This window comes from Polistes dominula, unplaced genomic scaffold (genome assembly GCF_049000335.1).
Source record: "Polistes dominula isolate Pdom_NZ unplaced genomic scaffold, Pdom_raw_medaka contig_79, whole genome shotgun sequence".
NCBI lineage: Eukaryota > Metazoa > Arthropoda > Insecta > Hymenoptera > Vespidae > Polistes > Polistes dominula.
In genome coordinates, this window is record NW_028300916.1 from 174,881 (window position 1) to 192,746 (window position 17,866).

A 17,866-nucleotide genomic window follows, 5' to 3' on the forward strand; every position below is an offset into this window, starting at 1 on the left:
CACATAGAGAATTTCTGCACACACGCCTATTCGCACGTACGCCGCCTCTTGGCATTTCTCTTTCTCCTGGAAGTCTTATTACCGCTTCTTCTTTCTTCCGTATCTTTCTCCACTACAAACTTGCCTTCCCCATCGAACCTTGGTGTATGTGTGTGTATGTGTGTGTGTTAGTAAGTGCACCTTTCCGTGTCGTATACACAAGCTCACGCATACTGAATCACCTATAATCCCTTCAAAGGGTACTCGAATCTTTTGTCGAGCTTGCATTCTCTGCATTTCAATGAAATTTTGTATTCGTCTAAATTTTTTCCATGATTTCTCGATAATGTCAATATCGAATATATAAAAAAGCATAGTCGAATGGCTATTGAAAGAGCTGTTTTATTTGAATTCATGATATCTCATTAATGAACAAATTATATCGTGACACGTGTGTATGTTTAATAATTATTATAACATAAAATATCACAGACGAGGTTTTAAAGGAATCCATGATTACGAAATTTCTTTTGAAGGATATATATGTAGTACTACGTTGTTCAAAAATAAAAATACATCTATGTAGACGACTTTGTGTTCATTTTGGGAAGGAATACTTTACTCATGACGTTCAAACTTGACGCTAAATATTTTTTAACCAGAGATATATACCTCGATAAGATTAACTCTGACGCAAAAAGTTCACTTCAATTTTATACTTAATATGTTTATACAACATTTATTTATATACATATCTATATATTACATTTGACAAATTTCTTACTAAGTTGAAGTCACATAATAACAAATATATATATATATATATATATATATATATATAATTTTTTCAAAAATACATATGATACATTTTGATATATTCAAAGCACCCTTGCAATAGCATATCATTTCATGGTAGTCGTTAGGTCATATCAAATTTACAATATAATCGCATCTTCTTACATACCGATTACCACACGTTGAGTCTTTTTTATTTGATTAATATAACTGTAGAAAAAAAACATCTCTTGTTTATCGTTCAATTGCGCATTGAAGATTCATAAATTGATGTAAACAAAATCTTAAACTACTATATTATAATATATTATAATTATGTACATGCAACGGTCAAAAAAAAGGTTGCATCATATTTTTTATTTTTCTCATTTAAATATTATTTTCTTCGCTTCATTTTGTTTATCAATTTTTAATATTTTTCATCGTTCAAGGTTAATTACTTTCTTTTCTACGCAATAATAATATAGATGATAATATTACGAGAAACATTCCAATGCATCATCATCGATTGTCATTTTATACAAACATACATATGTATTATATGTCAATGAGAAGAAAAAAAAAAGAAGAAAAAATATGTTTAACGTTTGTCAAGTCCATAAGAAGAACTCTAACGTTGTTAAATTATTTCAATATAAATTGTACGCATAATTACGCATAATTACGCATAATTTCATAGAATTTCATATATTCATATATGTTGGAAGGAAAAGATTTGGGTGAAATTTATCTATGTTAATTATTACCTACATCCGATTATGATAAAAGACTCTGGTTCCTGGTACACAGGACTCTGGTTCTTAAAAGCACTGATAACAACGTTTGTTGTGTACTATGCAAATGATTATGAGTAGGAAAAAGAGAACATCGTTTTGTTAGAACTTAATGGTCATGAGTTTTTCTTTCTTTTTTACAACATTCCAAAATAACGAATTACTGAATTTTTTTACAAATTACATAATTCTTACATTTTCTAATCGTAATTTAAAAAAAAAAGGAAAAACGAAATTCCTCCTCCTCTTCTCTCTCACTCTCTCTCTTTTATCGTTACCGGTTCTGCATTATTGTCGCATATGCAAAATGTCGCAGAAAGGTATAGCGTTACTTATGTGTGTGCGTAAAAATACCTACACGTATACACATATCAAGTTTGAATGTTAAACGAACGGTTGACTTCGTTTATAGTATTTTTCCATCACAACCTCCGTAATTATCATATGATTATGCTGTGAGACATAACTAACGTTTAAAGTCTCAGCTCAAGTAAATAAGTATAAAGTACGTAAATGCATATATAATCAAATTAAAACACTAGCGAAAAGATAATCAGATATTATGATAAATTATTAAACGATTAATCAGTCAACGAAAAATTATTTTTTGTAGTATTCTTTTAAATTTGCCGCCTTTTTTTAATTCTTAAAATGATCAATGTAAAGTTTGATGAAATGGTAACGATAATTCTTATCATAAAAGTAATTTTTAGTCTTGATTCATTAATGTTAACGTATTTGAAACTTACGTAGAATATTACGTGATATGACTTATTATGATTAATAGAAATGATATAATTTCAATGATACATGGGTAGATATGTCCTTGTATTATATCAAAAATATGTAGAAATGTAATGATCATTTTTGTAGACATTTTTCATCTTATGAATAATAAGTTAGAAACAAATGTATTTAATAAACAACGAATTGTTTTTACTTAACGAGCAAAACCAAAACACTAAAGCTCATTTATAAACAGTCAATCTTTTGCAATATGCATGTATTTAAACGACGGTTAACGCGTCATAATCCTAGAAGATAAACATTAGATCGACACATATTACACTATGTATGTTTACACTATGTAGAGAGTGTGATAGCAGCAGGTATATTATTTATTTATTATCGACGATTTTGATTTATCTTTAAATAAAATAGTAGTCATGGGTTTGTATCGATGAACCGAAAGCCAAAGCCAAAGCCGAAAATCACGTAGGATTACACGTCATGTCGGAGATACGATTCTTCTTGGAGTTTATAAAGCAAATGACTATGCGTGTCAGAGACATATCAAGGAACAACGCATTGAATAATGACCATTTGTCCGTGCATTGTGCTTAAATGCTTAAGTGTTGTTCTAAAGTAGCTCTAATGTGAATAAGTACTGACGCCGTCCTAATGATTACGCCAAACCATATAACTAAAAAGAATGCAACATATTATGATACACTGTAATAAACGTGTATAATAAACGTGTGTAATAAACGTGTATATATTGATTAGTTTCTAGATAATACGTATCTCATTGACGACGTGCCCTTTGATTCCTTTAACGTCCTTAAATCTATATCGAATCTGATTAAAGCCAATCAATCGGAGTCCCGTTAAGTTAAGTAATTTGTTACGTATGCAAAATAAAAAATTAGATATCATCGGATGAACCTACAATTAAAAGGCTAACTCTCGGCGCAACATAAGGGTACATATACAATGTGTACAATATGTGTATCATCAATATACTGTAGTCCCGACAGATTAACCCATCGAACTAAAACTCTCCACCCCCATCCCCAAGCTTCTTCATTCTCGAACGTTCGAATGTCAAGATGATTAATGCATCTATTATGCTAACACACGTAAATTCTAGCCAATTTAATTAATGAACAAATTAATGAATGATTTTTTTCACTCATTAATGATTGCTTCACTCTCGAATGATATACGCGCATCATCTTTTTCGAGCCATTGGATATATCATTCAAAACATGAGCCATCATTCAAAACTCGTTCAATCGAGAAATAATAATTTACTTGGCTGCAGTAATATCTTCTTGCAACTGTTCTATTTCTGTTAACGCGTTAACGATTATGAGATACATATCTCCACGTATGGATGGGATTCGTTTTACATTTGACGTTTTAGATTTTACATCGTTAAACATTTGACGTTTTACACGCATGAATGATCTGAAAATGTGTTTAATGTACTAACACATCGATTAATACTATACTACCCACTACGTGTTATGTAATACGTGTTTGTCCATTTAATACATCGAAGAAAAAATTGCAAGAAAATTGGTTTCATGGTAAAACGTCGATATTTATTTTTAATAACTTTAAATGTTGTAAACTTATAAAACAAAAGAAAAATAATAATTATTATTCGATCTAAACAATTATCACATATTGTACACATATTGTCTTGTGGATGATTTTATTAATTATTGCTATATTATTTAGGTACTTCCCCGTAAAATGTGTTCAATTGTTCCAGAGAAATGAGAAATCAGAAAAAAAGAAAAAAAATCTTTAGGCAACATACACTTTATAAGGAAAATTTGGATTAATTATAATGGTCAGATAAAAAAAAAGATAAGCTTACAAGTTTGATAATATTTCTAGGAAGAAATGAAATTGTAAGAAATGTATAATACCGATACATGATTACTATTCGACGAAGGAAAAAAATAAAAAAAAATTGGAAAAGAATAATGGAGATCATAAATCGATATGTACTATGGGGTGTACTGTTTTAACAACGACACAACACAACACAACAATGGCAACAATAAAAAGGATAACAACGATGTTAATTGGCCCAATCGTTTCCTCGACTCTTGGAGGCACGTCTGCTGGTACTGCTGGTGATGGTATTTTGTTGTGTGTGTGTGTGTGTGTGTGAATCCCCCCGGTGGGGGTCAATAAGAATGTCAACCCTCGATTGCTGAGGATTAATAGACGAAGCGCCAGTGTAGCGCATGGAAAGTTATCTCTTTCTCTTTTTCTCTCATTGAGAAATAAATCAAAAAGGGGACAACTGAAAGATTCGACCGAGTTTAGGGTCTATGGAATTTTTCCATCGTCTACTTCAGCAGATACTCTTCTCTTCTCTTATCTTTTTATCTTTCCAATGTTATACAAGAAACGCCCCTTAGCAAATGTGTTCCTTACCAATTTGAAGGAATTTAATTAATATCGATCGATCGTTCGATCGATTTGCCCTATCGATCTACCGTAATCTATCGTAATCTTTTATAATCCTAGACAGGATTTTTGCGATATTGTTATTATTATTATTATTATTATTATTATTCGCGATTATTATCACTCCACATATAGCGGAATGGCTGATAACGAATAGAATTTTGAGTATGGCTATAAAACTAATTTACTTTCATATATACTCGTATATATTAACAATAATTCATATCGAAACGATATTTGTTGGTAATCGTATGCAATAACGTTACTCTTAGAGACTCGTGTTAGATAAGAGAGTGGAATTTTACTGACCGTTGCTAATATGTATATGTATATATATATACGCGTGTGTGTGTGTGTGTGTGTATATATACGATATAACACATGTATACGTAAATCGGTAAGAAGACAACGTAAAATGATACGTCTCATTGAACGCGAGCAACAGCGACTTGAGAGGATCGATGATCAAGAAGATGCTTATATATCATGGTTACCATCGAATAACTAACCTCCTTCCCTTCCCCCCAACTCTTTTTACACCGCAATAATAAACTTTCTAAAAGCGTTTCTCATTACGTGTGAAAACCTTTGTTATACCTTTGTGTGTATGTCATATCTGTCACGTATTTCAATTATTGTCTTTCGATAAATTTTTGAATTCTTTTCAAGATTTTTTTTTTTTTTTTTTTTTTTTTTTTTTGATACCAAAAAATACATTCTCACGTTCTTCGTGAAATAAAAAAATTCGCGTGTTACTTGTAAAATGAAAAATTTCCTTCTATATGCGTATTTAAAAAAAAAAGAAAAAAGATTAATTAAAATACGCAAATATATATATCCAATGACGTTATAAATTATCGTTATCAGTTTAGAGAAATGTACGATTTTAAAAGACGTAGGTAAAAAATATAATAACGGAATATTTTGTTCTTTGTGTATTGAAAAATATATTGAAATAATGATGCGATTTTGATATTTTCCAGATGCGTGCCTACGTTGTCAAGCAGAAAGTAAAAAGGACTTTTATGGACGACAGGATTGCGTTGTTGTATGGGGCGAGTGTAATCATTCGTTTCATTATTGCTGCATGTCCTTATGGGTGAAACAGAACAATCGTTGTCCATTATGCCAACAGGAATGGTCCATCCAGAGAATGGGAAAGTAACAACAACGCGAAACCTTCTTCTTCTTCCTCTTCATTTTTTTTTAAATGTTCGCGTTGCTCAAATGTAACCAGTTAGATTTCGCAAAATATCAGGTAAAAAAAGACAATTTCCTTTCCTTGTGAACATTTACGAAATTTCCAAAAAAAACCAAACTTCTTTTCTTTTCTTTTCTTTTATCTATATCATTTGAATAATTAATTAAAACGCCAATACGTCTTTCCAACGTTTTCCCTATGAAGCGTATGAAAATTATGTATAATAAACAATAAGAAAATAAAAAATATGTACTATGCCAAGAGAAATTGTTTTGAAAAAATTGTATAACGTCGGTGAGTTATAACTCATTTCTATAGAAAAAAATGCTACCTCGGCAAAAGCACAAACAACTCGTGTGTGGATTTTTTTTCCTTCAAACTTCGAGAAACTTCGACTGATATATTTAATTCATCTAGAATCCGAGAAATGATTAGCGCGATTACAACAAATCTTTAATAATAAATCAATAATTAATAATCAAAATAATCATTACTAATCGTATTAATTTATCAATGACTTTCTTATTCAATTTGTCTCAAACTAATATAACTAAAGTTAAGAATCAATGAAAAAAAGAAATTGAACTAAAGGGCGACTAAAGTCATCGGTGCAAATGGAAAAGGTTAATTATACTATGATACAATGAAATATTTCATTGAAATTATTTCCTTATTAAAAAAAAAAAAAAAAAAAAAAAAAAAAAAAAGCGAGAATGATGAATCAAAAGTAGAAATATACTCGTAATTCGAAACACTTTGTCGATCGTTTCCAGATCATAATCGTAAACGCACTGCGAATCTACGCAGTAGTTGTAGATCTATACAAAAATATCAGTTCGTATTCTCATTAATCTCTCAAATATTTAGGTGTGTCTAATAAACACGCTGTGATACGTTGAAATGAAAAATATCAAAAGCGATCAGCGATGAAAATACTTGTATACACCTCTTTTTCAATTGCAAATTAGATCAAAGTACACCGTTCGAAGTATATATTTCAAGCTGTTTACAATATTTATCGAAAATACTTGTCGCAAGAATCTCATCAAAAATTGCGTCACTTTTGAAAGAACAAATTCCACACAACGGACGCGGCGAACGGTGGCGACGGCGGCAACCCGGTGCTCGTTAACTTAACAAATTGCATAATCGTATAATTTATTCGCAAGAAGAACGCGAATCGAGATATTACATAGTTGAGTTTCGTTCCTTTGGAATTTTAATTACGATTAGTTGTTGTCAACAATATTAATGAACAATTAAAATGACTCTTACGATTGAGATTAACCGTGAGAAGAATGGTAAATTTGGAATGATTGTAACAACATTGTATAGTATCATCGAATAAATATCGTGTGTTAGAGAGAAAGAATTCTTCTTTATATCAACCATACATACATAATAGATACATAACAGATACATAATAGATACATCGTTTCCTGACGTTGCGAATAAAGGTCAAACGAGAGAAAGACCAACGATGCCAATCGAAAAGCGAACTACTAATTCAAATTTCAATGAAAGAAAAGCCCAATTGTGTCTCGTCTGCCATGTGTTTTTCTTTTATTCCTTTTTGAAACATTGCATTATGATCGATACACGTGTTGTTAATTGCATCAATTTTAATTCTATATTTCACAACTAGACAATAAAATGACTAAATTGAAAATATATTTTTCCTTGTAGTATAAATAATCATCAATCGTTTATGCAGTAGTTATAAGTCATTATTTTTACAAAGTGTACAAATAGAAAAAATAAAAAAAAATAATGAAGAAAAAATGATATAAAAAAGAAATATCATGAGGAAGATAAACGGGAAAAATGATTAAATTCTCGTCAATTAAGTTAAACTGTATATAGAGTCTACTTATAATAGAGCTACTTATTCGTGATTGGTCAATTCGGATCGCGCGGTCCCACCATTCTTCCAGTTACTCGCAAATAGCTGAAGGACATGAATACTCCCTTCTCCTTTCTTTATATTTATTTGTCTCTCTTTCCCTAACTCTCTCTTCCCCCCCCCTCCCACTCTTCACTTTGATCCTGTCCTTTAACATATATAGCACATGTGCATTCTCTTTTCCGCGTCATTAGGTCATTTACGATGGAGGCTCGACTAGAGGCTCGACCAATCAGATTGTCAAGCTAGAATCAAGAGCTGGCATACGTCGTTACAACACACACTCATGTTTGTCCTTTACGTTTACATACTGTTATCTACAATTCCATTTGTTTCTATTCATATTTATATAATTCATTTATTATAACAACGTTGCGTTCTTATGCCAATAGATAATAACGTATTTATGCGTTCAATCATTTAACTTATTAACAGAGTATAATTAAGTAATTGTTTATAGTTACGTTTAGTATTAATGATAACACTGGCTTGGGGCCTTGAAACCTTTGACCTTCAAACGAACGCGCGCGATAGAATCTTATAATATACCTTAAGAATATAATTTAATGATAGAGGATAACACGCGACGAGTGACCTTTTCAAAATCACCTTCATTTTGATTATATTCTTATATCTTTGCATGTGAATTTTGTCAAAGTTAACAAAATACTAGTCATATGAATTGCGTATTTTGAACTTTGATCGGTTATTTTTATCTTTTTTAAGTATGCCATTCGTATTTGCCTGTTGGTGCTGCTTATCTATGCATAGTTATATTGGCTTGGCAAATGTAAATAACTTTAATAGACAATATATTTTTTTTACTTCAAATCTTTAATGTTTTGTGTTTTTATATATTTTTAGATAAAATCAAACCGATCATTACAAACGGTTCACCCTGTATAATTTGATATTTATAGCAGTGTGAAAGAGAGTACGATAAAGAGGCTCGGCTAGAGGCTCGACCAATAGAATCGTTCAAACTTAAGGATAGATTATTCCTTCATCATTATACTGAATCGAACAAAAATACCCTACATTTAAAATTAACAAGAAAATAATTACATAGAAACATTTATTTTTCAAGCTATTCAAATATTATTTATAACTAGTTTAATGAACTAATTTTAGATATCGTTTATCGTATCAATTTGTATATCTTTGTAAACATTTACAGATGTATGTTATCTCAAAATAACGGTGGGGAGAGTCCTTCTACAAAAATCTTCTTTGATGTTGAATTACGAATATCTGATATATTGATATCGTGTAAATAAATTGCAATGAAAAGAAAAAGAAAAGAAAAAAATGATCTCGTAGAAGTAGAAAGAGAGTATTCCATTAAAGTTTAGTTTATAATCTCACCTGAGCGTGTAAAAGTAATATAAATCACGTGTCAACTCGATCTTCCTCGTTCGTTTTCTCGGACTCATTCGTTTACCATGATACAAATGTAACTGAAGATCATGTAAACCTGAGATGTGTTGCTGTCATGAAATATATATTTTTTTGTTGTTAGCACACTTGCTGCTCCTAGAATACAGTTATAATAGAACGCCTATCTATCCTATAATAATCGAAGATCGAGTTTCTCTTATATAAAAGGTGCGTTAGACGTTGAGCCCATTATCTCGCGAGCTTCATACTTTTCTGATTCCAAGGTTAGTTATACAAGCGGCAATTGGTAATTTGAAATTCGATAAAAATGTTAAAAATGATTGTGAGAATCCCTGCTTGGAATATTTTCATAGAAAATTCCATCCTAAGATGGATCGTGCGAAAAATCTTCTTCTATGCAATCTAATTGTAAAAAGAAGGAAGAAACGCCAATTCTACGAATAGAAAGCGTGCCGATCGAAAATTACATCCAACACGAGTCTTTCCATCACTAACACTAACAATAAACAACTACTGTTTATTGATAGTGAAAAAGAATGTGAGAATTAACGAAATGATATTTCGTTGCTCAGAAAAAGTACATATAGATTAAAATATTGAAAATACATTTTTCATTCGGATAATTCCATTTATATGCATTAACGTTGAAAGGAAAGGATTCAAAGGAAAAATAATATATTCGAGACGAAAGTTAGAGAGACGCTAGTCGAGCCCCTGTGAACGGAGCTTTCTCATTGGTTCTATCTTCTTGCTTACGATTTAAAACGTAAACTAAGAATCACTTCTTATTGCGTCAGTCTAACTATATTATGACGAAAATTTGTACACATGTAATTCAGTGAGATGATGACTTCATTGATTAGTCAATCCACCAATTATCTGATTTTAAAAAATTAATAATAACAAATATTAAAATATAAATATATAAAAATTAATAAAATAAATTATTTTTAAAAATAATTAGTTAATTATGACGATAATATAATTTAACAATGAAATATAATAAATCAACAACTTTTTGTTTTAGTCAAAATTCTTTCTTTTACTTTCTCATAAATTCAACTTTTCTTCAATGAGATTCTAAGAAGAATTAGTGTGTCCAATGAAAAAATATATATTTGAGCATTTCTTTTTGTTCTCAATGATAAACTTATCAGATTGTCGGATGCACGTGCCGTTTCTCGTGTTCTCTCTGTGTTCGTTCCAGCAACGATCCACGATCCACGGTTTACGTCATTTTACATACAAACATATCAATATATATATATATATATATGTAAATGATCTATCTTGGCCAAGAGCCAATAAATAAAGTAAAACGAGAGTAAGTTAGATCTTCTACTAAAGATAGAGTAAAGATCAGATAGGTGATACTTAAAAGACTTGCAAATCATCTATACCTAATAGGAGGAGGTGTGTTGTATATTGGCTTGTATACTCTATTATTTTATTTTCAACTTATTTACATATATAAAAGCAATACTGTTTTCGTCTCGGAATGCGTTTATATTTAGTGAGAGAGTCTACGCACTGGAAAGCGAGAAACTAAAGTGCATTGACGGATTGAACCCAATGTTAGGTCAGTCCCTAAATATTTGTCCAAATGTTTGACAGAAAAAGTCTACTTAAAAGTGTAATTCTTTTTTCTTTGAACTGCACATGTGGTCCTAACATGTTGCCAGTGGCAAACTAATATACATATTACCAAAGATTCAAATTTCCTAGAACATCCTTTGCAAACTTTCCAAAAAGTAAATTTGATCCATTAAAATTAGTGTAATTTATCTTGAAAAATAATCATAAAAAATAACATAACTTAAGTTATAACTAACTTTGCTTGACGCTGTATATGTATATAACATTGTGTACACGTCACTATGAGAGAGCTGATGAAACTTTCGAGATCGTCCGTTACATCCTACGTGAGCAATTCCATGTGCCTTACAAGACACGCCTACTTCGTCATTCTGTCGGTTTTTATAAAAGAGTTCGAATACGACGACCTCTCTGTCGACCATACACACACACACACACATGTATATATATATATATATATATATATATATATATATATATATATATATAAATGCATATACATCGTTCTTCGTAAGTGACGTATATCTCGTCACGTTTTCTCGGTGTTGAGCCAAAACGCGATTTATCAGTGGCGTGGCCACACACTTTTCATTTACTTTGAATTTTCATTCAACGTAATATACAATATACTTTATACTTTACGATAACGATAAGATAATATATATTTATTTCATTAATTATTAGTATATTTCCTGACCACTCTTAAGATCATTTATAGATATTAATAGATAGTACTTCAAAATGGAGATTTCAATGCTGGTAATATTACATTACATTACATCTATTTTCTCTATTATTTTTCAAACTGATATGTGATTAGATATCACACGTATTTTATATCAACGGGATCAAAGTTTACTGTCGTCTTATTCTTCAAATTTTGATGATAGAAATTGTATTTTGATACACTAGATAGAATAGCACTTTGAAATCTCGCATTGTTTGCTTACAAACAATATAAAAAATATCGTATTTATATTAGTTAGTAGTACATAAAATGGTCAAAATAAAAATATGCATATATATATATGTATGTATCCTTGAAATGTATGAGTAGACAAATAGTGGGTCAAGAGAAATGCAAAAAAAACGCAAAAAAAAATGCAAAAATAAACCTTTCGATTTATACTATATTGCATCATTCAATCGTAAAAAATACTAAACGACGACGACGACGACGACGACGAACAACGATTTCCTCGAAGCAACGTGCATCAACGATCGATTGATTCATCGTGTGGCGCCTATGTCGCAGGTAGAATGTGAAGGTCATTCCGGTCGAACAGAGGCTCGTCGCGTTCAGCCAATCAGCTAGCCGGACTCGGTAGAACCGCCTTTCCTTTTGGTATGCTGAGTCCGCATAGTAACAGCGTTCTGCTTCTTTTTACCATCACCCTCTTCGTTTCTCTCCCTATTTCTATGAGTAGTAGGTCCGTCCCAACAACTTTTTCAACACATTCATAAATTATTATTGTTATATATAAATGAACTTTTCATTAAAAATTCTTTTTTTATAATGAAATTATAATTAACGATAATTACAAGAAATTATGAATGTTATTTTATTTTCATCTTTATTACCTAGAAATAGATTTATGTACACTATTTATGTATAATATCGTTATTTTAATACATGGTTTTGTATATCCTCAACGGGAGTTTTTCGCTTATTTTCATCAAAATCTAATCATTAAGTACAATGGCCTTAATTATCAATTAGTCAAAAGTATTATATATACTTTATTTATTTTTTTAGTTGGATCTTTTATGATTTTATAATAGAATTAATAAAATAACTCTCGCTTAACTTTGTCGTAAGAAAATATTGTCGATTTTCTTTACTAAAAGTCATTAAAACTAAAAAATGATAAAACTTTTCCACAAATTCAAATGTGAAATTTAATTTGTGATCTTCTATTTTGGATAATTCTCTAGTACTACAATAACATATAATATCACAAAACTGCAATCATTAATTATACAACAAATAAAACTGTACAAATAAAAATCATTATCGTTGCAATATAAAATTACAAAAGTAGCATCTCATTGAAAATTTAACAAGAAAATTGATACTTTTGCTTAATTCATAACATTTTCTGAATATGCATATACATAAAGATAGAATGTGATTTCATTATTCTTATACATTCCTTCATTGCTTTATTCTTTAATTGTCTCTATTCCTATAATTGTATGTATTTATTGTTCATTTATTTCGATATATTCAAAAGAAAAGTTGACAATAAAACAAATAACGATGGTCTGCATAATATAAATGACAGTTTGTTTACTTAAATTAATTATTAATTCATAATGTGTCTTATTATATAATAACTATACAAATTAAAAGGTGATTTTTGTTAGGCTAATAAATAAGTAGCCCAATAAGTTTAATTGCTTAAACTAACGTAAAAACGATTGATTAAAAAATACATTTGACTTTCTAATCATTTCTAAATCAATTGTATTTTACATTATAAATAATGCTTGCTATCGATCTTCAATATCCATATATATATATATATATATATTATATATATATATATATATATTTTTTGTATAATATATGGGAGTATTACATTTTCTTTATATTCAATCCGTATATATTTGAAAAATATTTTTTCAATGCCAAGATTTTGATCTTATTTTTACCTTAAATAATCTTAAGGCATTTGTTCTTTTTTAATCTCTTTTGTCATTATCTTTTATCGTCGAATACCAATACAAAAAATATTCTACAAAAATAAATCATAGTTATTTTATACCGTCGTTATAATTTAGGAATGTTCTATTAGAATGTTGCAATTTGATAAAAATATTAGATAAAATAGCATATTGTATTACACTACAATAATAGATAATCTACGTTTGATTGTTTTCATATTTTAATAAATACATAAAATATTAACAAGACCATCTCATGTTACATGTATTTGTTATTTGGAAAATTTGTTTTTGAGTAAGAATAATGATTAAAAAGCATATGTTAAAATCTTCTAACACATTAATTTTGTGTAATACAAGTTTATAAAAGTTTAGCAATTCTTAAAATAAAAAGGAAGGCATACGTGGCACATCATTCTTATCAACAATTTGTCAATAGACTAAATAATCAGTTTTGTATACATAGTTCTTTAAATTATATTTAATTAGTAATTTATTGGACATTATGATACTTGATGAAATATTAATAATATCATGAAAATATAAAACGACAGATAGATAAGCAATTGTCATTTTCTTGTAGATTTACACATTCACCGCCACTAATACTTCATATAGAAAAATACATTTGTTATTTTGAAAGTTGATATGTTTTATTTAACAGTAAAACTTAATTCAATAAGTCAGTCAAAGGTATTCTTTTAAGTCGTATATATAAATTATTTTAAGAAAATATATATTATGGCAGTGAATAAATCATCAAATATCAATTTTTTCAATATCTTTTTATAGCCAAGGCACTCTTTTTTTTTATTTATTCTACATGAAGTAGATATAAATAAATATCTTATCGATTTGTCCAATATTATCATCGATTGTGTGTGTGTTTATATGGATAAAATGATATATACAAGTTCGTAAATCGTTCCGTAACTATTTAGAAACTGTTTCGAAAACTATTACATGGCTTTTAGAAATATTCGGTTTTATATAACATTAATAGTATTGGCAAACACAGTTCATATATTTTTATATAAATTAATATGTATAAGCTCAGAATTAATTGGAATGTTCAAACTTCTTAGAATAAATTCTCTAAACATTATTAAACTTTACACGATCTACAATATAATTATGACTGTATACTTATATATATATATATAAAGGGTTGCGTGAAAAACGTCTCAGAATGAATTGGAATGTTTAAACTTTTTAGAATAAACTGTCTAAACATTATTCCAACTTTACATGATCTACAATACAATAATGACTGCATAACATCAATCAGCAGGTATATTTTACAATGTTCTCCACTTTAGTGTCTATTATTGCAGTCATTAATGAAAAATTGAATAAAACCATGAAATAAAGACCATATCATTATCTCACCTATCAACAATTTGTATGTCTTGCACCTCTCATTAATGGAATCAAAATACTTGGACTTTGAGCTTGCCTAAGAAATGGATGTTGTAACAATTCAGCTGCCGTTGCTCTTTGAGCTGGATCACGAACGAGCATTCTTTCAAGAAATCCTTGAAGACGTGGACTTACCTACAATTATTGCATATATTTTTGTAAATTATCAAATAAACAAATTGATATTGTTATAAAAATGTTATAAGAACACAATAATACTTACTCTATGAGAATTTTTCAATTTTGGAGGTGGCATATCTCTTATACGCCTCATAGCTTGTAAAGGTGGTTCGTTAAAAAATGGTGGCTCACCATCGACCATTTCAATGATCATTATCCCTAATGACCAAATATCTACTTCAGGTCCGTATGGCAGTCTATAAAACATGAAATAATCTTTTAAATTACCGAAATTGTAATTGTAATTGTAATTATAGACATAATAGAGAGATAATATACCTTGAAATAACTTCAGGACTCATCCAATAGGGTGTTCCAACCAGAGATTTTCTCTTTGGTAATTCTTGGGAGACTTGAGCACAAAAACCAAAATCAGATAATTTAACTCTTCCATCTGCCGTAAGTAATATTGAATCAGACTTAATATCTCTATGAATAACTCCTTGTGAATGTAGATACGCTAATGGTTTAAGACATTGCGAACATACTGTCGCAATTTGACTCTCATCCATGCGCGAATGTGTTACAATATCCGTTAATGCGCCACCTTCTAAATATTCCATCACTACCCAAAGTTCGTCATCCACTAAGAAACTATCGTACATCTCAACTATATTAGGATGATGATAATCCCTCATGATAACAACTTCATTAAAAAGCAATTCTCGCCTTTGTTGTTTCCTCAAGTCCATCTTTTTTAACTGCAACTTGACGATTTGTACTTTTATCTGTTGCTATACACACAGTTCCTGTGCTACCTTCTCCAATCTTCAAAAAACTTTCTAAATTTTCTCGAGGATCACCTCGACTTACCTACGATTTTGTCAAGTGCTATAGAAAAATGATCAATTTATATAAATAAGATTTAAATTGTTGTTTACTTACCACCATTTGTAAAGCTGCTCGAAATTGTTCATGAGTTAAACGTTGTTCAGCAGTCTGCTTATTGGAACTATTCGAACTTGAGCCAACTGTTAAATTACCCGATGATAAAGCGTTCTTCATATTTTGATTTTGATCTGGAGTTGGAGGAGCAGTTCCAGCAACTGTCGAAGGAACATTTGATTTTGATAAGTTATGCATTGACTGCGATGTTTCCATTGGTTTTTTCAAATGGGGTTGCATCGCACTTGAATTTTCCCCCATATTATAATTTTGGGGATATTTATTAATATTATGAGAACTCAGTTGACTCAGAGGTCGTTGTGAAGCTATCGATCCAACTGGCGATATTTTTGGTTGCAATTTCTGCAGTAACATATTCTGAGCAACTTGATGATCTCTTGTAGATACTTCATTCATTGGAATCTAAAATATAGAATCAGATTATTTAGTCAAATTATATCACAGCTAAAGGAATTTGTATAAAATTAATCATTTTCAATAATTTACCTGAACGTTGCCATTATTACACACATTATATTGATTAGATGCAATTGTCATTTGTGAATTTAATCTGTGAAACTCAGACGACTCTGGAACTTGCGGAGTAGTTGGATTTGATGTGGAGCTTTGCGAATTAACAATTGGACTTAAATTTTGAAAATTAAGAGATAAATTAGGAGCATTTTGTCCAGTATGAGTTAAATTTGGTGAAGACTGCATATTGGGATTTAAATTTTGAAGATTTGGAATCATATTTTGAATGTTAGGATTTAATCCAGAAGATGTAACGCTTGGTGAATTTTGTCGCATTTTGTCAAGGTAACTATGCGGTTTGCCAAAGTTTGTAAATCCTTGTATTTGACTAGTATTTGAGGGTACTTCTTGTCCTTCGGGTACAGAGAGCGGAAGATTAGTGTTATGCCTACAAAACAAAACAAAATGAAGCAAGATAAAAGAAAAGAAAATGTTAGGAAGAATATTGTAAGAATAAAAATGCGCGATTACCTATAATCTCTCCTAAGTCGTGGCGGACTTGAAGAACGAAGCGAATTTGATCTTGCAACTGTACTGGTCTTGGGTAATCCATTCTCCGTAGTCTTATCATTTATTAATACTTTAACTCTAGGGTCATTATGTCCTCTTACTATAGTTTTCAAATCAAGTATCTCCGTAGGTGTGATTTCACTTGGATCTACTAGTGGTAATGGTCGATTGGTTGATTTAAGGATCTGATTATTGCCCACTATTGAAGCCCACTGTAATGGTAATCCAACAAATTTGCCCTCTCGCTTATCAAATCCTGTATGTACTCTATGTTCAAAATTTGTTGGCGTAGATATTTGTGGTTTCTTCTTTTTCTTAGCGAACATCGTTAGCCCCTGCCTTTGCCAAAATATATGTATTAAATGAAACAGTATGAGACAGTTCTTATGAAGATTTTCCTCAGTTTATATGATAATAAAATCAATCAAATACACACAAAATAACGTTGAAACAAATGTTTCACAATAATTGCGTTAACTTTCCAATTTATTATAAAATAGTAGATAAAAAAATGATTAAATCATAAATATATAACGACGAATATATCGGAAGAAGCCTAATGACAGTAAAGCTTACCGATTCGTGATGCAGTAACTTCACAGGGGCTTCTTTGATATTTCAGCTAGACTTTTTCGATATAACACTTTTTACTGTAGTTGGAATGTATTAAGGAAAACTATGTTAATTGTATGTACAGTTTCTCGACTCCACCTGATGTTCACTATAACACTATACTCTTATATTACTAATACTAACGTATATAACACTACTTTTAATGTATAAGCAGAACAACTGAAACTCACCTACTTCATACGA

At 30.1% G+C, this 17,866-nt stretch overlaps 2 protein-coding genes across 2 annotated transcripts in view; one reads left to right on the plus strand and one right to left on the minus strand.

Moving 5' to 3' along the window:
• The window catches only part of LOC107074338 (Regulator of cullins 2), a 28,358-nt gene extending 21,693 nt beyond the window's left edge, over positions 1-6,665 (plus strand). Inside the window, exon 2 of the mRNA XM_015335688.2 lies at positions 5,741-6,665. Within this exon, the coding sequence (XP_015191174.1) occupies positions 5,741-5,922 (182 nt within the window). The 3' untranslated portion in view covers positions 5,923-6,665. The remainder of the gene's footprint in view (positions 1-5,740) is intronic.
• mbt (serine/threonine-protein kinase PAK mbt) lies at positions 6,639-17,793 on the minus strand. The gene is given in 8 exon segments (XM_015335843.2): positions 6,639-15,076; positions 15,165-15,318; positions 15,401-15,819; positions 15,821-15,934; positions 16,007-16,429; positions 16,514-16,928; positions 17,012-17,389; positions 17,627-17,793. Coding segments are annotated over 7 exon segments (2,052 nt in total). The 5' UTR covers positions 17,377-17,389; positions 17,627-17,793; the 3' UTR covers positions 6,639-14,914.
• Between the last annotated feature and the right edge of the window lie 73 nt (positions 17,794-17,866).